The sequence below is a fragment of the Penaeus vannamei genome, chromosome 2 (genome assembly GCF_042767895.1).
Source record: "Penaeus vannamei isolate JL-2024 chromosome 2, ASM4276789v1, whole genome shotgun sequence".
Lineage (NCBI taxonomy): Eukaryota > Metazoa > Arthropoda > Malacostraca > Decapoda > Penaeidae > Penaeus > Penaeus vannamei.
In genome coordinates, this window is record NC_091550.1 from 2,862,802 (window position 1) to 2,885,301 (window position 22,500).

General features: G+C 39.2%; 1 protein-coding gene across 4 annotated transcripts in view; it reads right to left on the minus strand.

The window, feature by feature from the left end:
• LOC113825074 (uncharacterized) overlaps window positions 1-22,500 on the minus strand; it is a 100,500-nt gene that overhangs the window by 24,348 nt on the left and 53,652 nt on the right. For all 4 annotated transcript variants that reach the window (XM_070128491.1, XM_070128489.1, XM_070128490.1 and 1 more), the window contains 2 exons: window positions 20,927-21,064; window positions 15,910-16,063 (listed from right to left, as the gene is read on the minus strand). In XM_070128491.1, coding sequence (XP_069984592.1) covers window positions 15,910-16,063; window positions 20,927-21,064 — 292 coding nt within the window. The remainder of the gene's footprint in view (window positions 1-15,909; window positions 16,064-20,926; window positions 21,065-22,500) is intronic.

Below are 22,500 nucleotides of genomic sequence, written 5' to 3' on the forward strand. Positions count from 1 at the left end.
TACGTACAGATTGATACATTATGTAAAAAAACTTGTATAGGCCACTGGTAGTTTCTGTAATAATAGTGATAATGCGAAATGCTATTTTAGGTTCATAATTCAAGATTGGAATTAAGATATTGCCGAGGGTATTACTGTTGATATTTGCAGTTGTTAACACTAAATTAGCTACAGAAATATCTTCTATTACACACTAAAGGACCCGGAATATTTCTAGTTCCCGTGCCTTTCTAGCACACGCACTCTCTCTCTCTCTCTCTCTTCCTTTTCACTCTTTCTCTCTCAGACACACACACTCTCTTTCCCTCACACACATATTTACACATATTAATTGAGAATCACAGTCATTTTCCTCTCGAGTGAGAAAAAAAAAAAAAAAAAAAAAAAAAAAAAAAAAAAAAAAAAAACGATGCACTTGTAGTTTAACAAAATTTGAACAAGTGTCTTGAAAGATATTTTCACTAACTTCCAATTGTCTTTTGGTAACGGCAAAAAGTCGCACGCTGAAATTAACTTTATTTATTTATTCTTACTCTCTTCTTTTATCTTATTTTCTTATTACCATTATTTTGCAAAGAGCGAGTAAATTTGCAGAATGGAAGCCTTTTGAGTGCGTGCGCTTACCATCGCCACCCTCCCTCCCGAGATGGCTGTTCTCCTGAGCATTTTACCCCACGAGTTTTATTACGGAGAAAGCGAGGGAGAGAGAGAGAGAGAGAGAGAGAGAGAGAGAGAGAGAGAGAGAGAGAGAGAGAGAGAGAGAGAGAGAGAGAGAGAGAGAGAGAGAGAGGGAGGAGGGAGTGAGTGAGAGAGAGAGCGGGGGAGGGAGGGAGGGAGTGAGAGAGAGAGGGGGGTTATTAGAGAGAGAGCGAGAAAGAAAACGAGAGAGAGCGAGAAAGAAAGCGAGATTATTAGATAGATAGGTAGATAGATAAATAGATTTCTAAGCCAAGAACGTGTTTTCATCTTGCTTCGAGTAAGACGTGGTTTAATTATCCCAGAGTCGGCACTGCATAACGATATAGAATTTAGGTAGTTTATGTAGCCCATTACTTATTGTGGTTTATGCTTGATTATAATCGTTTTTGACTAGTTATGTTTATTAGACATCTAAAAACAATGGTATCCTTGAGTGTGGTACGTGTTTCTGATTAGAAATTCTTTCTAAACTACTTTTCCTGTCGAATCCTTGAAACTTTTCACATTCCCAATTTCTAACTTTTATCGTACCCACTTACAAGTACGATTATAAACCTTAAATACAATTTGAATAAATAGATAGCGAAATTTGAATAAATAGATAACGAAATTTGAATAAATATATAGCGAAATTAATCTGCATAAGAACAATTCTATGTCTGTATACGATTTAGAACATGACTGGTTAACCTCAAGTGAGAAATCTCTACCACCCAAGGTACAAGTAAATACTACTATATAAACGCAGCAATAAAAAAGTAAAATATATAAATATCCACTTAAAGATGGCTTAGCAATGGATTCGGAATCAAAATTTAGAAATCTACCAAGTCGCTGTTTTGTTACACTTGACATTCCAAGCTTGAATTTTGAGTAATGAGGCTTATAGTGACAAGATAAAGGTGAGTAGTTCACCTGAGAAGAAATTACGGATAGTTGAATTAACAGACATCCCAGATAAAACAAACAAACCAACATCATCATAGTTCAGACCTCTGTTTCAGGATTTCAAAAGAATATACATGCATACGTTTCCTCACAGCTGTTCAGCACTTCAAAAAAAATAATAATAAAAATAAAAACACGGTCATCACATTTGTACAGATTATCTCTACGCTAATCTCGAATCCCAGTAGCGCTCAACAACGCCTATTACACAGGACAGTGAAATTACAGGCTTATCACCGAGTCGTATACTTTATTACATAGCACCACAAAGCACCATTATGGGACCATCAAAGCACAGGCGGGGATTTCTTGCCGTGTCCACAGATCAATGTCAAGACGAGTGCCACCCTCAAGGTTGTGCCAAGGGGGGGGGGGGTGTTTGGAGGGAGTTGTGGAAGGGGTGGGAGAGGGAGAGGGAAAGGGAGGGGAGGGGGGGGAGGAGGAGGTGGAGGGAGAGAGGGGAAGGGGTGGAGGGAGGAGGGATAGAGGGGAGGGAGAGAGAGGGGGAAAGGTGAGAGAGAGAAGGAGAAAGAGAGAGGGTAGGAGGAGAGAAGGGAGGGGAGGGAGAGAGAGAGATGGGGCAGAGACAGGGAGATACAGAGGAGAGAGGAAGGGAGAGAGAGGAGAAGAGAGGGAGAGTGAGACACATACACACACAATGATAGATAGATAGACCGATTGATAGGAAAATAAGCAGATATACAAACAGCCATAAAATTATACCAAGGTAAACGCAAAAACAGCTCATTATACCAGTGATGGAATTGCTAGTCACGAATGATTGCTCCAAAAAACATTTTAATTCCATACACAATCATAAAAAAGAAATAAAAACTACAATAAGGATACACTCTATCATACAACTAAAAAAACGACAGTAACGAGGTGACAGTATATTGCATGTAAGCGTTTTAGAAGCAACATTCTTTATACAATCCATCACTCGCTCCTTTAATCGGCGACTCAAAGACATCGCGTGTAAACACAAATGTCATAATGATTTGAAATATCGCCCGCATCAAATATTTATGAATTCCAAGTGTCCTGCTTCGATACATCATTTTAGCGTGGCTGAGTCGTGCAGGCAGGGTGAGTAATAAGAATACTTAAGGCGAAAGAAAGAAAGAGAGAAAAAAAAGGCGAAAGAAAGAGAGAGAGAAAAAAAAGAAATAAAAAGAAAAGCAGCGTTGAAGGTTAAATATTTGTAAATCGCTTGTGTTTATTTGTTCGCTTTTTCAAAGGGTTTTGAAAGCCCGATGTGAATTGATTCTTCTTAAAGGTCTTCGGTTTATGATCTTGATAATGTCGTGTTTTTTTCTTGAGCAACATAACGACCGCCTGAGAAGACGCTACGATTGCTCACTCCTCACCCTCGTCTACACCTGCAACGACACAAAACGGACCATTCAGAAAAAAAAAACGAGATTTGTGTACTGGGAAACAACACAATATCGCCACATGCATAGAAGCGGACTCACGTGCACTCTCTCATTCTTTCTCTATTACTCTTTCTCTCCCTCTCTCTTTCTCTTTTTCCACCCCCTTCTTCTCTTTCTCTTTCTCTTCTCCCCCTTCCTACCATCCCCCCCCCCATCCTCTCTCTCTCTCTCTCTCTCTCTCTCTCTCTCAGTCACACACATACTCACACACACTCATACACCTATCACATTATACAGAACAATTAAAATAATAAGCTATAGCGTGTTCAAATCTCATAAATTCCCGTCTTTGTTCACGCGTTCGCACCCGTGATTAAGTCTGTGTTGTGGGCCCTATAATTGCCTCATTAGTCACTGTTATGCAACTATGCAGAGGATAAGACATTGCCAACGAGATAGACAAAGGGGGTGGGAGTTGGGGATGGATAGGGAGGGAGAGGGGGGGAGGGGGGAGGACGAATTCAGGGAGTACACCTTTCGCATAAATAAAGTTAATTTTTGGTGTTTTATTGCGCGTTAATCCGAGTGCTATTCGCGTTTAGGTTAGTAAAACAATGGAAGTGGTCTAGAAGGTCAAATGTCTGTAATTTTAACGAAAATACAGGGTTGGTGGAATGACGCAGCGTGGATTTGGAAAGGTGAATGTCACACCGGAGTGTGTAACGGAATAACCAAATATATTTTGTGCTCTTTGTTCATAAATAAATTCAGATGCTTATTACACATTTCAGTGCATCATAAATCTATCCGGCGTTTAACTCTTAATATATTCTTTATCGTTTAGATCAGGTTTTAATAGCGAAACGGATGTACTGTCAGAAAGTAAAGCAAATTAACCCTTATATATTCTCTCCGCAAGAAACAAACATGAAGTTCAAGGCAGATCGATGGCCAGTCATTCCTTGACAATATTTGATATTTAACGTCTAATATATGTATTCAGTTGTTGTGTCAGGACAACAAACCATTACTCTCAGCAATAAATATTTTGTGTCAAGGAAGTTTTAGTCAACTGAACAAACATCAAATAATGTCATGTAATAGTTTATATTTAATTCAGCCCATAAAGTTTTCTTCTAAATGACACGTACTCAATGAGACTGTATCAATGTACCTTTTTGTAAAATGAAAGGGTGCATAACATTATTATCAAAACAAAACTTAGGATCCAAATAGATGACGGTTAGCCTACAACCTCCACCACATGATCGCGTAATATATTCATACAAACCTATACATTGCGAGGACCAAGCTTATAAAGTACCCGTGTCGGAAAATATATAAGAAAATAAATACACTAATAAATAATTATAAAAACAAAAGAAAATAACAAAATAGAGGGAGACAAACAGAATTTTGTCGATTCAATGGCCGACTTGTCCTCCCACTCTACCTAACCTAAACCAGTTGCATCGTTCGGTCGTTACTTCTGCCCTAAACGTGTAATTGCGAGAAGTCCTTAGCGATAGCATGAATAATGCTGATAATATGCTTTGTTGATATATGCGAAGGTCAAGGTAATACGAGGGTCATATTTTAGAAGAAAAGAGAGAAAAAAAATGTATGTTATGTCGCGTACGTGTTATCTGGCGCGGAAAACACGAAACAGCTGTTGTTGTTTTAAAAAGTGAAGATCTAATATTTCTTTCTGGTCGGATTTGAGCCATTCGCATAAATCTGTGTATGGACATTATGCATAAAGATGTATATGAGGATAAGTATATCTCGAGAGACTATGTTTCATCTCAAGAATAAGCTCGTCCGTTAAAATAATTCAATTTGGCTTCTGGATTATTTTCGTGTGACATTTTTCAGTGTCATTTCCCTGTCACCGAACTTGTCATTAGGAGGACTATATTCATCGCTTGTATCATTTTCTATGCTCGGAATATTATACATCAAAATGCTTTAAAGTGAGAAGTCAAATATGAGAAGATGCATGCAACACATATATACACACACACACACACACACACACACACACACACACACACACACACACACACACATACATACACACACACGCACACGCAAACACGATATATATATATATATATATATTTATTTATATATATATATATATATATATTGATACTGAGACTCCTTTTATATTCTAAAAGTACAGGCAATGGATTTGTTCAATTAATTTCTGACGTGCTCGCGAAATTATTTATTCATTATCTAATACTTCAAAAACTAGACGCCATTTCATTGACTTTTCAGATAAGAATGGATGTTTTATTCGAAATACCAAGTCGCAATCACTGGTAATATTTAAATATCAAAATATATACTCAACGCTAGTACCTGAATTTAACCGTTAATTTGAAAGTGATTTAAAAATGTAGAAACCGGATTTCATGCATTGGTTGAATATCTAATTTCTGAAGCTGATTTGCTTTTTTTTGTGAAGCAACAGAGTTTTAATCTATAGTATATATATATATATATATATATATATATATATATGTATATATATATATATATATATATATATATATATATATGTGTGTGTGTGTGTGTGTATATATATATGTATATATATATTCTCTCTCTCTCTCTCTCTCTCTCTCTCTCTCTCCTCTCTCTCTCTCTCTCTCTCTCTCTCTCTCTCTCTCTCTCTCTCTCTCTTTCTCTCTCTCTCTCTTCTTCTTCTTCTGGCAAGCAATGTGTTCTCCAAAAATAAATTCAGATAATTAAACTCTAGAGTAATTTTCCTCAGTAACTATTTAAATATCGTACTATAATACAATACCAAAATACGAATAATAGTTTTAAAAGTTTACCACTATGACTTCACTATCCTCAAAACGACAAACATGTCTAAACCTATGCCTGGCTCAGTGATTCCCTCCTATTTTACACTCTCGATCCCTTTCTTAAATATTAGTGATCCCCCTCCAAGTCAGCCATTCCATGAATGTTTTCTTTTCTCTCTCTCTACGTACAGCATTTTTAGATTAAGAGAAAAAAATAGCCATCTTTATTTGCTTAAAGGTTTTAATCAAGAAAATTCTCTGTTCACGCACTCTCAAGCAAGGTTGCTTGGCGACTCCCCGACACACACAAGCATGTTCGTTATCACACACGCACACATATGCACAGACACACATATTTATCGCCTCATGAGAAACCGAGATATTTTTTTCCATCTTTTGATTTTTTTTAACCATCATTTACTCCCAATATATCAAAAGTCTACACGAGAGGTTAGACGCCATCGATTTTGTATTCTTTTTTTTTCCCGCCCTTTCCACCGCGCAAGACAAATGACGATCGACAAGCGCATTCATCACGCGAGTCCAAGATAACACCCCACGTTTAGGACATCTAAGTTGATTTACCAAATATAAATGTTGCTTCCTTCTCCCCCATGGAACAACGCATGACGTAATCTCTCTGTTTAACGTTGTTTGAGGTTGATAACGAGTCCAATTAACATTATATAAGACCGAAACATTTTCCAAGGTCAAGATCCCTCTCTCAAGCGTGTTTATAACCCACAAACTGTATTTTCTCTTTTTCGTCTTTCTATTCTCGACCCAATGCGAGGAAATTCTCTATAGCTTTAACGGACTTTAAAAAAATATTCATTTGATTTAAAGTCATTATAAATAGAACAAATTACGAGGGTACGTGTAAATATCGTCTGAAAAGATCTCTGATAATCATGCAGTAATCTGGCCAATAATAAGGAAGAAATGAGAAATAAAGAAATAAAGAAGAAATAAGATATAATAATAATACGGGATAAATAATAAAGAATAAATAATAAATAAGGAAGAAATAAGATATAATAATAATACGGGATAAATAATAAGAAATGAATAAGATATAATAATAATACGGGATAGATAATAAGAAATGAATAAGATATAATATTAATGACTAAATAAGATATAATACTAATAAGGAATAAATAAGATACAATAATAATAATAAAGAAATAAGATAAAATAATAATAGTGAAGATATAAGATATAATAATAGTAAGGAAGAAATAAGAAGGTGTGATATCGACATCTGTGACAAATGCTGACGAGGAGACATAGAATTAGATTTAATTCTGATCATTACGTATTTCGCATTGTGGAATCATTCTTATGAGGCGATAAATATGTGTGTGTTTGTGCATGTGTGTGCGTATGTGATAGCGCACATGTACGTTTTATTACATCCGTTTCATATAAAAAATCGAAAGATATAGTTAGAATCTCTTTAGGGATGATACGGGACAGAATATTATATATAGAAAACATGGCAAGAGAACATAAATGGCGAGACATGCCTTGGCGGGGAAAAAAAAATGGTGACTTTAGTACTTTCATCAAAGAATTCGACTCGATAAAATTGAGGAAATAAATCGACTGAGTACACACTTCCCAAATTCCTCCCTCATTTCATAGTTCATTAATAACCAACTACCTCAGAATGCAAAATACCCTACGTTCAGCAAGTACAAGCAAACTTATTAAAGGGTTTTGCAATGAGGTTAACAACGCAGAGTTCGACACGGAACCCAACAAGGAACGCTTTAGTATATCCAGCACAGTTCGTTCACTTCAACGCGAATTACCAAAACATGCATGTACCCGCCGCTACTCTTACTTTTTAGGAAAGTAGTTATTTCGGTAATGACAAGGGGACGCGGTTTTGCTATTTATTGATTTCTCCAATTATCGTGTGAGTGAGACGGAAAGAGGGACAGAAAGAAAGAAGAGGGAGACAGATAGATAGAGGGAGAGGGAGAGGGAGAGGGAGAGGGAGAGGGAGAGAGAGAGAGAGAGAGAGAGGAGAGAGAGAGAGAGAGAGAGAGAGAGAGAGAGAGAGAGAGAGAGAGAGAGAGAGAGAGAGAGAGAGAGAGAGGAGAGAGAGGGAGAGGGAGGAGGGAGAGGGAGGAGGGAGAGAGGAGAAGAGAGAGGGAGGGAGAGAGAGAGAGAGAGAGAGAGAGAGAGAGAGAGAGAGAGAGAGAGAGAGAGAAAGAGGAGAGAGAGAGAGAGAGAGAGAGAGAGAGAGAGAGAGAGAGAGAGAGAGAGAGAGAGAGGAGAGGAGAGGGAGAGGAGAGGGAGAGGAGAGGAGAGAGAGGAGAGGGAGAGGGAGAGGGAGAGGGAGAGGGAGAGGGAGAGGGAGAGGGAGAGAGGGAGAGGGAGAGGGAGAGGGAGAGGAGAGAGAGGGAGAGGGAGAGGAGAGAGAGAGGGAGAGAGAGAGGGAGAGAGAGAGAGAGAGAGAGGAGAGAGAGAGAGAGAGAGAGAGAGAGAGAGAGAGAGAGAGAGAGAGAGAGAGAGAGAGAGAGAGAGAGAGAGAGAGAGAGAGAGAGAGAGAGAGAGAGAGAGAGAGAGAGAGAGAGAGAGAGAGAGAGAGAGAGAGAGAGAGAGAGAGAGAGAGAGAGAGAGAGGGAGAGAGAGAGAGACAGAGAGAGAGGAGGGGGTTAGATAGATAGACAGAGAGAGAGAGAGAGAGAGAGAGAAAGAGAGAAAGAAAGAGAGAGAGAGAGAGAGAAAGAATAAGAGATAGACAGACAGATAGATATAGAAAGAATATTAGTCACAACAAACACGATAAAAATGCAAACGGTAGACAATCAACAAAAATCCCCTATTATTAAAACTTAATTCAAGCGGTGTGTGACCACGTGCAGTTAACAGCCCCTTAATGAGCCATAAAGATCACTGATCAGTTTATGGCGGCGTCGGCGAATGCGTAATTTGCGGGTAATTTTCTGAAGCCTTTTTTTTTAATCATTGAGGTGTAATTTACATTAACCATTGCCTTTTCGTCTCAGGAAAATAATTTCTTCCTGCGTTTTAGTTTCTAAAAGATAATAATAACTGATAAATAAATAGATAATTAATTAATAAAACAAAATCATGATTTCTCTCTCGATATTTTCAATAGTTTACGATGAATAAAGTTTGCATACCGTAAGGAATGGGATACTTACTTGAGTACTAATTACAAATAATGAACTCTGGTTTATACTTCCAAATTGGGAGGTAAAACACGCCACGACAAGCGAAAAATAAACGTTTATCACGAATATTTTTAAATCGACATCTTATCTTTACTCTCCCTTCGGTCTGTTTTATCATTCGAATTTTTTTTTTCTTTTTTTACAAAGAAAGGCCATTAGCGTAATCGCTTTCTGTCGAAATCTCCTGAAATCTTACAAGGAAAAGAACTACCTGGAACCCTGATGTGTTAATAACAGGGTTTTGGCGGCAAAAGTAAGCGCCATTATCAAGGAAGCCAGGAAGCCAAGGAATGAGACGCAGAAATGTTCGTTTCGCAGGAATTGTGCTGATCTTGGTGTACGTGATGTGTCTGTGTATGTGTAAGAATGAGTGTACGTGATGTGTCTGTGTATGTGTAAGAATGAGTGTGTGTGTGTGTGTGTGTGTGTGTGTGTGTGTGTGTGTGTGTGTGTGTGTGTGTGTGTGTGTGTGTGTGTGTGTGTGTGTGTGTGTGTGTGTGTGTGTGTGTGTGTGAGTGTGTGTGTGTGAGTGTGTGTGTGTGTGCGTGTGCGTGTGCGTGTGCGTGTGTGAGTGCGAGTGTGTGTGAGTGCGAGTGTGTGTGTGTATGTGTGTGTGTGTCTATGCCTGTGTGTGTGTCTATGCCTCTGTATGTACGAATGAGTGTGTGCGCGCGTACGTATTAAATACAGGCTCAGTTAAAACAATACAAAAATATATAAAAAATAAGAAGAGAAAAAACAAAACACACCATTCATCCCCATCCCTAACCACCACCACCACCACCACCACCACCACCATTCCCTACCTCCTCCTCCTCACCACCAAAACTGTCACCATTCCCAACCAAAGCCTCCCATCCAGACCCTGCTTGGCCAAATAACACCGTCGCCATTGCAGGAAGATTAACAGGAATATGGCGTGCTTCTGACTGGCCGTAACGGAGCAGAGACGGATGGCTGAGGGCGACTCCTGGGCCTCTGTGGTCGAAGGACGGAATCCCGGTGCGGCCGAAGGTTTACGAGAGGCATGAGGGCTAATCACACACACTCATACAGATATATATACATACATATGTGTGTTTGTGCATATACTTACACACACACACACATATCTATATCTATATCTATATCTATACCTATATCTATCTATCTATCTATATATATGTGTGTGTGTGTGTGTGTGTGTGTGTGTGTGTGTGTGTGTGTGTGTGTGTGTGTGTGTGTGTGTGTGTGTGTGTGTGTGTGTGTGTGTGTGTGTGTGTGTTAATATATATACATACATACATACATATATATATATATATATATATATATATATATATATATATATATATAGTACATATATATATGTATATGTATGTATACATATTTATGAATGTGCAAGTGCGTATATGCAGTGTACACACGAAAGACAAAATCCGGAAGGTACTCGTGCATTGCTATGCAAGACATCCTGAAGGAAAGCCCGCCGCCGTCGCGAAAGAGGCCGGGTTCCTAGCTGCGCAATCCCTTGACCTTTGCCAGTATCCTACGCCTTGTGACCCTGCATCCTTGGCCATCATCGCTTCAATTCATCACTGCCTTTTCATGTCAGGATTACAGTCCCACGCGTCCTCCGCTGCTTGCTTTGCACGGTGACATTCAATTTCCGTTCCTGAATTGATGATCACGTCAAATATCTGCGAATTTTGTTTCGGTCGCATTATTATTATTATTTTTTTTTTTCATAAACCTCGACCTCGAGATGGTGATCGGAGGCATTTCTTTCCTCGTGGCATTCGAGGCGGATCCCGTGGAGAAGAATCGCCGCCCTTTGTACGAAGTGGCGCCTCCTCCCTTCCGCTTCTCCCTGCAGGCACTGGGCCTCGCGTGCCAGGGCGGCGTTAGCGCGCGGTGCCACTCTGACACGTCTTGCCCACTCCTCGGGGCCATAAGTCGTGGATCCTGACGCCGGGAAGATTACAAACTCGCCTCGCAGTGCTTGCTGTAATGCACGGCCGCCACTCACTCGCTCGCGGCATGCAACTCCCGAGCACGTGGGTCGCATGGCGGAGGTCCTTATGCCTCCTTTCCTCGGTTTTCGGATAATTTTGTTTTCGTGGAGTGACCCTCCGGCGGACGCATTCCTACACAGGGCTTCCTAGATAATATTAATGGCGGGCGAGGGTGCCATGAGAGGGTTGCAGCCGAAGAAGCCCCCGCGTCCCTCCCCCTGATCGATGAGGCCGGGCCAGGCGGCGGCCGAGTGATCTTTACACGTGCCGCCCCTCGCCCGCCCGTGTTTACGAAGCCCCGTCCACCCGCAGGGAATTAATCCTAAAGATTCCTGCCCGAGCGAGAAGGCCATAAATTCCCGGCAGTTATTTCCAGGGCTGCCACCCCGTCGCAAGGTCGGGTGAGTAACGGAGCGCCGCCACGCCGAAGGGGGACGGGCGAAGGCGGGGTCGTGGGCCTAAGACGCCCCGACGACCTTCGGAAACGGCCGAAAGTACAGCGAGAAGGTAATTGTGGGGCAGCATTACCCACACGCAATCTGTAGTCTTTAGTAAGTTGACCTTGAGGTGTCTACTTTAGATGTACACCGCTGGCTTGTTATTACGTGGCTCGACGTGTCCAGATTACATTCCTGAAAGCGTGGAAATTACGTAGCGGAATTTCGCGTCATACACACACGTGTCCGCAAAATCTGAGGCGGACGTTTCAACCCAAGCTGGATCAAAGCAAATGCAAAATTCGAGCGGAATTCGGAAGCTTCTAAAATCCCAAGAAAATCGTTAAAAAATGCGACATTTATGAATAATGACTTCTTGACATTTAGGAGAGCTTCCAAAGGTAGTCTGGTACCTTGATAAGAGTGCCGGGTATCACGCACGCTATGGAGAGGTGCTCATTATATCACGTTGAATGTATATAACGACCTGTTGTGGCTTCCCCTTGTTTCTTCACAACAAAGTGTATATAGAGGCGGGCGAGGATTTAATTCATTTACATATTCTTCAGATTCTCGTATATCAGTGTAATATCAACACACAAATATTAATGGACAAAATATGACCAGACATTCACTAAAACTAATGTAATTATAACACAACACTATCAAAAGGCAGAGGATTGCACAGCCAATAAACTCATTTATTTCATAATAATGAATAACAACACAAAGACACATACATAATGTACCAACATGAATTAAAGAAAGAAAGCACATATTCAATAAGCGAAAAAGAAATCAGCGTACACCAATAAAAAACAAACACGAATACACACATATATAATAGGCATAAAACAAATCAAAATATATCAATGGCCAAAAAACAGACACAAACATATATACAATAAGCGAAAAACAATGTATACCAGTAAAAAACAACAACAAAAAACAGACACACACATATATACAATAAGCGAAAAACAATGTATACCAGTAAAAAACAACAACAAAAAACAGATAAATATATGACAAGCGAGAAACAGATCAACATGTCAGTGAAAAAAACAGACATATATATATATATATATATATATATATATATATATATATATATATATATATATATATATATATATATATACACATATATATATAATATATATATATATATATATATATATATATATATATATATATATATATATATATATATATATATACTCAGCGAAAAATAAATCAAAATATACCAGTGGAAAGAACAGAGACATATTTAACAAGCGAAAAACAATTCAACACATATCAATAAAAAACACATATGACAAGCTAAAACAGGTCACCACATACCATTAAAAAACGGAGACATATAATAAGCAAAAATCAAAATACCAACAACCTTTACAAAATACATATACACATATACAAGCAAAAAAACAAATCAACATATACCCAAAAAAGCATAGACGATAGCCAATACAACCACCACCGACAGGCGAATAGCTTTAGCACAAGGACACCTGAGGTTCATCCAGGTATCCCCCTAATGACTGAGGAACATCACGCAATCTGAACACCTGGGCGGCCGTTGTCTCCTTGAGTTATTGCTAAGACGATTTCCAGAAAATTATCATTGTTCTTTCGACCTTCTTGTTCTTCGTCTCATTGTTCTCGGAAGGTCCTGGTTCTGGTGGTTTGTAGGGGGAGGGAAGGTGGGATGTGGTTCCTGAGTGGCGGTTCTATGTGTGTGTGTCATTGTTCTTTCGACCTTCTTGTTCTTCGTCTCACTGTTCTCGGAAGGTCCTGGCTCTTCTGGTGCTGTGTGTCGGAATGGTTCTTGTAGGAGGAAGGATGTGGGATGTGGTTCCTGAGTTCTGTGGCAGTTCTATGTGTCTAAATGTTATTCGGTTCAATAAAGATATTTCTAGAGGATTCGCGATTCGTAAAGAGAGGTGGTGTTATGGATCGACGATTGCGGTTCGCTTGTATGGAATTTAGGATTTGTTTCGTGAATATTGTTGTTGGATAAAGTAATTCATGACAAAAAGTACTTCGTGAGCGTTCCCGTCCGCAGAAGGTTTCTTGATGACCTTCTAATCACAAAATAATGTTTCTAAATGGAGTCCTTGTTTACCTTAAGTAAGAATTGACGGTTCGGTTCGAGACGAAAGTTCAAATCCTGAATTATTTTGGAGAATTTCTAACTACTGATTTAATTCTAACTAAATTTTCTCGACTGATTCTGCACATAACCAAAGTGTCCTAAATGACAAAACTGTTTCAACAGAACGACTCAGGATTGCAGATTTGCTTCACGAAAATTTGCCAAGTGGGTATTTTCTCCATGAAGACCTCTTGAGTTGAGTGATCTGATTCAACTCCATTTCCTAAATTCTAAATTCTATTCTTATTTACCTAAAGATTTCTAAGTGCCGACTACAGTTCCTGAGAAAAAATGGTTATGGGACAGGAGGAGCAGCTTCGAGTAACAGAGTGACTTGTGGAAAATGATTATTAGTAAAAGAAGAAAGTTTCATCATTATAACTATTTTTATAATGATAATAACAATAAGGATAATTTTAGCAACAATGATAATAAAAATAATAGCAATAATAATAAAAAAAAGCTAAATGGGAAGGTGCAAGTGGGTTTAAATTGGATGCAAAGTTTTCTAATGAGGTCTATGGTCTCCTGAGAGGTTTCCGAGAAGCTGTATCTCGTGCGACAGGTGAAAGTGGTTTTAAATTGGATTCTTTGTTTTCTAATGAGGTCTATGGTTCCCTGAGAATTCCCGAGTAGATAAGAAAGTTTAATCGTTTCCTGAGTAGATGGATGGTTCCCTGAGTGGCTTAGAAAGGTACGAATGAGAACGAATATCTTCACAATACAAGAGATGTATTTGACCGGTTTCGAATACATCTTCGTCAGAAACCGGTCAAATACATCTCTTGTATGGTGAAGATATTCATTCTCATTCATACCTTTCTACATTTATCAACATGAATATGGTTCATCTTTCCTGGGTGGTATCTGAATGGGTTTCTGATTTACGAAATGGTTTCTGACATGAATGAGTGGATTTATACTATCCTGAGTAATACCTGATTGGACTCAAAGTTTAATTAGTGGATTTATGAGGTGGCTTATGACTGGTCCTCTGAACTACATTGCAAAATATGCAAAGATTTTAGATATTCATAATCTTTTTAACTGCTCTATAATCATCCTAATATCCATCATAATCATCATCATCACATCACCATCATCATCATCATCACCATCATTTTTATAATCATCATTATTGTATAACCTAATATCCATCATCATCATCACATCATCATCTTTATAAACATCATTAATGTATAAGCTCGTAGCGGTTTTAATAGTAACAGTATTTTTCACCATTTAGCAACAACCGATGTATTTTGTTGTACGTTATCTGTGCTTCTATTTCCTTGGATTTTAGTTTTATCGTTTTTTGTTTTATATTACTTTTTCGTTTTTTCCATTTTTCTTATGAATTCCTTCCGTCTCCGTTTTCTTCTTCTTCGTCAGTTTGTTGTTTTTCTTCCCTCATTTTTTTTATAGTTTTACTGGTTTTCTTGTTCTTTTTCGCTGTTATTTTCATCTGTTTTTCCAGCTTCTTTAGCTTCGTCTTTTTCCTCTACTTTCTCGTTCTCTTCTTGTTCCTTTTCGTTTTCTTCTTCCTTCTCATTTACTTCATCTCCCTTTTCGTTCTCTACTTTCTCGATTTCTTCCTCTCCCTTTTCGGTTTCATCTTTCCCATTCTCTTCATTTCCCTTTTCGTTTTCTTTCTCATCTTCTTCATCTTTCTTTTCGGTTTCCTCTTTCTCCGTTTCTTCATCTCCTTCTTCGTTTTCTATTTTCTCATTTTCCTCATCTTCCTTTTTGTTTTCTTTCTCATCTTCTTCATCTCCCTTTTCGTTTTCTTTCTCATTTTCTTCTTCCTTTTCGATTTCTCTCTCATCCTCTTCATCTCCCCTTTCGTTCTCCTCTTTCTCATTTTCCCCATCTCCTTCTTTCTCTCCGTTTTCTTCAACTTCTGCTATCTCCTCAATTTCATCTTTCCCTACATCTTCACTAGGCTGTTCATCCTTTCCCTCTTCCTTGGGTTTTGTCCCTTCTTCTTCTTCTTCTCCTCCTTCTCCTTCCTCTTCGATAACTCCCAATTCCCTCTCTCCTGCCTTTCCCTCCTCCTCTCCCTTCTCTCCCCCATCCTCCCCCACCCCCTCTCCTGTCCCTTCTTGAGACATCACACCCTCCCCTTCGGGTTCCTCGCGCCCCTCCTCGTCCCCGGGTTCCTCAGGGGGCAGTGGTTGGTAGACAACGGGGGGGTCGACGTCCTCGGGGTCATCGTCTTGAGCAAAAGTAAGGTCAAGCACAAAGGGTCGTCTATAGAACTCACCTGCAGCTCGGGAACGTCCTGGTGGGGCATCCTTCTCCTCTTTCTCTTCTTCTTCTTCTTCTTCTTTCTTCTCCTTCGCTTCGTTCTTCTTCTCCCTCTGGTCGCCTCTGCTGTCTCTCCGCCTCCTCTGTGGTTCCCTTTTCTCCGCTTGTGCCTGGAGAGAGGGGTGTTATTAAAGAGGTAAGTGACGGGATAAGTAAGGGCGGAAATGAAGATTGTTCTTTAAATTTAGATACTTTTTATATCCTACTTAGCTACAACGGGACAATTTAACAGAGCGATTAGAATGGAAACAGCTATTAATTGTTGCATTAAAATATACCGTTAGCGTGTACCTTTTTTCATATCCATGTCTGTGTACATTTACACATAGCTAAAAGTCATTTTTGGTACGTGTTGAGAAACTTCCCATTTTTTATGTGGTGTTATCTATGGCATGTTTACTTGAAACTGTGTTTGAACTGTAAAGTTTGGTAAATTAATTCCAAGATAAGGAATACTGGGCTGACTTTGTTCATAACAAAATAACAAAACCTCTTTCATTCTGTGGCCCTCGATCAATATATAACAATAAGTAGTTATGACTAGTGTAATGGTATCAATAGCTATAGTACGAGAACACTTTGTAGAGAGATTCCAATTTATTGAAAGGTGAGAGATAAATACATGCAGGAATGGTAGGTGAGATAAAATCGAGTTTCCATGAGTGTCATATTTTTTATATTTCTCCAGAAAGTACCCCTTGGTCCCCAGATTGGGAACCCCTGATCTAACTGTTTTATCTAAATATGGAAATATCTTAGTTTGATTAGTGATGTTTGGAAAAAGAAGGACGTGCCATTTTAGTTCTGAGAACGCATAATATAAAGCCACAGACAAGCAGGTGTTTAAAGCCATTTTATACAGGCAATCTTATAACTGGTTTGCCAAAGCAGAATTGTGGATATGAAATGTAATATAAATTATCACACAAATCACTCTTATAAAGCAATGGATGAAGAAATATCTAGTCACAAAACACTCAAAAGCATCACTAATGATAAATCCTTTTTAATATACATGTGCATGATGAAACATGAGCTTATTCAGAAAGATAATTCACATATTTACATTTTCTATGTCAATACTTCTTAGAGATAGGTGCATTCCTTCCTGTTAAATACCAACCCCATGCCAAATATACACAACTCCTTGAATAAGCTCTATTAAAAGCCAAATGCAAGCTTTCCTTAAGACCAGGAATTTGTATAATAGCAATAGCACAATGTCACCGTTTGGTATTCCCCTCCATCGGTATTTAATCTTTGAAACGATTTCGAAGCTCTTTCATTTTTAAATTTTTGATACACACTAAAAATGCCTTACCTCTTCTTCTTCCTCATTCTGTAATGAAAGCACACAATATTCAAGTCTGATGGAAGAATGCATGAATGGGAAGAAGGAATGTTAAATAACAGGGATTCATCATGGGGGGGGGGGGTATTTCGCCTACACTCTCTGGGCATACCTCGGGAGACATCAAAGGTCAAAGTTCAGGTCAGCAACAATTTTTCTTTTTCTTTTTACGGCCAATTCAGATCTCATCATGCGATATAGTGTTGCATAACCTTTATCAGGTTTATGACACCGCTTTTCCCATCAATAAGTTGAATTTATGCGTTATGGTTTAAGGAAAATAATGGTTCGTGTCACCTTGGCTGATAGGTTGGTAGATGACTAATGATTTAAAGGCAATGATGTTAGGTCACATTTTGTCTGCATTTCGAGGTGGTTTGGGCTGTTTAGAACGATTTGTGCTCTCTCTCTCTCTCTCCTCCCTTTCTCTCTCTCTTTTTTTCTCTCTGTCTCTCTCCCACTCTCGCTCTCTCTCTCTCTCTCTCTCTCTCTCTCTCTCTCTCTCTCTCTCTCTCTCTCTCTCTCTCTCTCTCCCCCTCCCCCCCCTCCCTCCCTCCCTCTTTCTGCTGCTTTAGCTATTTATCTATATATGTATCCATCTATCTCAGTCTTTCTCACTTTATTTCACCCTTTCCTTCCCCTCTTCTAATTATTGGCATTTTAAATTCAATTTGGTGTATTTTAAAGACAGACCACCACCAATGCCTACGTTTTTCTATCCCCACCTTCTCAATCTCTTTACCTCCCTTTTCGTCTTCTGACCACCACCAATATCTACGTTCTTCTATCCCCACCTTCTCAATCTCTTTACCTCCCTTTTCGTCTTCTATCTCACTTCCTTCATCTCCATTTTCTCTCTCTATTCTCTCTCTCCCCCCCTCCTTTACCCAACAATTGACTCCCTCCCATTCCTATCCTCACCCAACCCTAGCATGCAAGCCCTTACTAACTCAATATCCAATAGAGGCTCCCAGTTCTTCGTGTCCTTCTTATATCCCTCACTCTATTCTCAATTCTTCGAGTCCAGGACCTTATGCTCTCTCTCCATGAACAGTTTTTTTTTTTAACTTCCGAGTAAAAAGCTTTTCCTCGAATTTCCTAGCGTGAAGGACGTGTGACAGGAAGCCATGGGAGTAAATCTTAGGTGATTTTGGGATTGCTGTGATGTAGGAGAAAGGTTTCCTTGTGACCTTATGATATATGTAGATTTGTTTTTTCTTTTTTTTTTTGTTCCTCCTTTTGGTGCGTAGGGGTGAGACAAAGAGACAGAGAGACAAAGGGAGTCAGAGAACAGGGGGGGAGTAGAAGAAAAAGAAGAAGGAGAGAGAGAGAGCAAGCGACACACAAACACACACACACACACACACAAACAAATAAACACACACACGCACACACAGAGAGAGAAAGAGAAAGAGAGAGAGAGAGAGAGAGAGAGAGAGAGAGAGAGAGAGAGAGAGAGAGAGAGAGAGAGAGAGAGAGAGAGAGAGAGAGAGAGAGAGAGAGAGAGAGAGAGAGAGAGAGAGAGAGAGAGAGAGAGAGAGAGAGAGAGAGAGAGAGAGAGAGAGAGAGAAAGAGAAAGAGAAAGAGAAAGAGAAAGAGAAAGAGAAAGAGAAAGAGAGAGAGAGATACATACACACATGCATACACAGAAAGGTAATCAGATAGACAGACAGGCATACAGATAGATAGAGAAAGAAAGAAATCGCTTTAAATATATGACATCATATTATCCATCACTTCAGACGCGTTCTCTCTGCCATGCCTTGTTCTAATCCAAGATTTACTTATATCAAACTGGCAAAACTTTCATCCCTTATGTAACATGACTTATAATTATTACATTTTTATCTTATTACTTTATACTTTTTATTACTTATAATTATTAATTTTTATCACTTATCATTTATTGCTTTTTATTACTTATACTTATTACTTTTTATCACTTATTACTTATTACTTTTTATTACTAATACTTATTACTTTTTATCACTTATTATTCATTATGTTTTATTACTTATACTTATTACTTTTAATCATTCAGGCCACAGGTAAGTTTAGATTTATGAAAAAAATATATGTATTAAATAGGAAGAGAAGAAAAAAAAGAAAAATGAAGAAAAAAAGAAAGAAAACAGAAAAGAAAAAAGAAAAAAAAACAGAAAAAAGAAGGAAAAAAAAGAAAGAAAGAAAAAGGAAAAAAAAAGAAAAGAAAAAAGAAAGGAAAAAAAGAAAAAAAAGAAAGAAAAGAAAAAAGAAGGGAAAGAAAGAAGGAAAAGAAAAAGGAAGACAGAAAAAAAATGGAAAGAAAGAAAGAAAACACCCCCCCCCCCCAAAAAAAAAAAAAAAAAAAAAACAAAAAAAATCCAAATCTCCTTTTCCCTAAGTTCGACGTCCATCTCCATCACAAAATTCTCTATTTCGAGATGGGATTCACTGCCTAACTTTTGATAATCAAATAATAATATCTTTGGAAGAAAAAATATATAGCAATACCATATATGATAAATAGATGAATCATATATATTAACATTTGTAGTAGGTATAAAAAATATCAATAATATGTATAAATTAAAAAGTAAATAATAAATGGAAACGTAAAAAAATGAATAATATATGAATAAACATATACATATACACATGCGTACATTATGTATACATACATATATTTATATATATGTATATATATATATGTATATATATATATGTATATATATATATGTATATATATATATGTATATATACATATATATATATACATATATATATATACATATATATATATACATATATATATATACATATATATATATATATATATATATATATATATATATATATATAAATATATATATATATATAACGGATTATGCACGTATTATGCACTATTCAGCTACGGTTTGCGGAAAGATCTCTTCTTTTTTCACAAACATCAAGGCCGCCTTTAAGCTTCGTCTCTCATGCAAGACGAATATTTCACATAAATGATGAATAAAATAAATCGCCTTGCAAGACCATCTCGCATTTTATTTTCAAGCTCTGATATAAAAAGAAATTGCAGATAATCAGAGAAAAAATAACAGGGAATGGCGTTTTCTTTTGCATTTTTTTTCACATTATTTTTTTTTCTAAATTTATTCTCAGTTTGGAGACCTTGATCATCTTTTCATGGCTTGCGGTAGAATTCTGTTTGTGTGATTCTTTTTTGTTTCTCTCTGTCTGTGTCTATCTCTTATACCCCTCTCTATTTCATTCTTTGTTTTCTCTGTCTGCCTCCTCCTCTCTTCTTTTTTTTGCTCTCTTTCTCTCTCCCTGTCTTCCTTTGTGTGATTTCTCTTTCCATCTCCCTTTCTCATCTTATCTCATCTCATCTCTCTCTCTTTCTCTCACCCCCCTCTTTCTCCCTTTCTTCTATCTTTGTCTCAGTCTCTCTCTCTCTCTACCTACCTACCCCACCTATCCACCAACCCCATAAACCATAAACACACATTCACACAAACAAACACACACACACACACACACACACCTCCAGCCCTCCACACACACACACACACACACACACACCCTCATGTCTCTACGCACGCCCTCGCCAACATACCCCTGGTCCCCCTGACCTCTTCCCTACCTGGTTCTCCGCTTCCGTCTTCCTCTCTATGAAGTTCTTGTTGTTGGGGATCTCCGCGTAGGAACCTCCTTTGTCCAGGTGAGCGACTGCCTTCCGGAGGTCACTCAGGTAGATCTTCCCCGGTTCGTCTAGGAGCACCTGGGGGGATTAGAGGGGTTAATGGGGTTAAAGGGATTCAATTTGATGTTTTTAAAGGATTCAATTTGTTGTTGTTCATAAAGGGTTTAAATTTGTTGTTTTTGCTTAATCCCTTCTCAATCTCAATTTGTTGTTTTTTAAGGGATTCAATTTGTTGTTTTTGATAAAGGGATTAAATTTGTTGTTTTTGCTTAGAGGGATTCAGTTTGTTGTTTTTGATAAAGGGATTACTTTTTTTAAGGGATTAAATTTCTTGTTTTTGATAAAGGAATTAAATTTGTTGTTTGTGTAAAGGGGTGAGATGTGTCGAGGGAATATACAGTACGTCGCGCTAAGAGAGATTCCTATGTGAGGATATGCAGTAAGTCTGATTCCCGAAGGATGTGGAGTTCAAGTACTCTGGGGATAGGGCTTATCATCATCATCATTATCATTTTTATTATCATAGCATTATCCTCATTATTGTTATTGTATTGTCATTATTATCAATTTTAGGTTCTACTGGTTTTCAGAAAGGTAAATCATCCTGTAAATAAATTCTTCAAATCAAAAAAAAAACAGAGAATCTCACTTTCTGTCTTCCCTTTAACTATGCCTGTCTGTCTGTCTCTCTCTTTCTCTCTTTCCATCCCGCCCCTTTTCTAACCCACCCACCCTCCTTTCCTCCCTCCCCTTCCCAACCTCCCTCTCCCACCCACCCACCCACTCTCCCTCCCCCCTCTCCTTTCCTCCATTTCCCTCCTCCTCTCTCCCACCCTCCCTCTCCTACTCACCCACCACCCTCCCCTTCCCATCCTCCCTCTCCCACCCTCCCTCTCCTACTCACCCACTACCCTCCCTCTCCCCTCCCCCTCTCCTTTCCTCCCTTTCCCTCCTCCTCTCTATCACCCACCTTACCCCAACCACGACCCTCCCTCTCCCCTTCCCTTCTCCTTTCCTTCCTTTCCCTCCTCCTCTCTCCCACCCTCCCTCTCCCTCTCTCCTTTCCTCTCTTTCTCAGCACTCTTCTCTCCCACCAACCCATTCCCCCCACCCTTCCCACCCTCTCTCTATCCCCCTCTCCTTTCCTCCCATTCCCACTTTCCCTCTCCCTCCCCCCTTTCCTTTCCTCCCCCTTCCAACCCCCCACCCTCCCTTCCACCATCTCTCCCTTCCCCCTCTCCTCCCTTTCCCTTCTTCTCTTTCCCCCTCTCCTCCCCTTCCCACCCCCTCCCCCCCTCCCCCTTCCCTCCCTTAACCACCCTCCCAACCACCCTATCCCCCCCCACCCTTCCCACCCCACCCCCTCCCCCTTCCCACCCTCTCTCTCCCTCCCCCATCCCCCTCTCCTTTCCTCCCACCCTCACCCACCCACCCCATCCCCACCCCCCACCCTCTCCTCATCCCCCCACCCTATCCCACCCCTTTCCCCCCCACCCCACCCCAAGCCTCTCCAC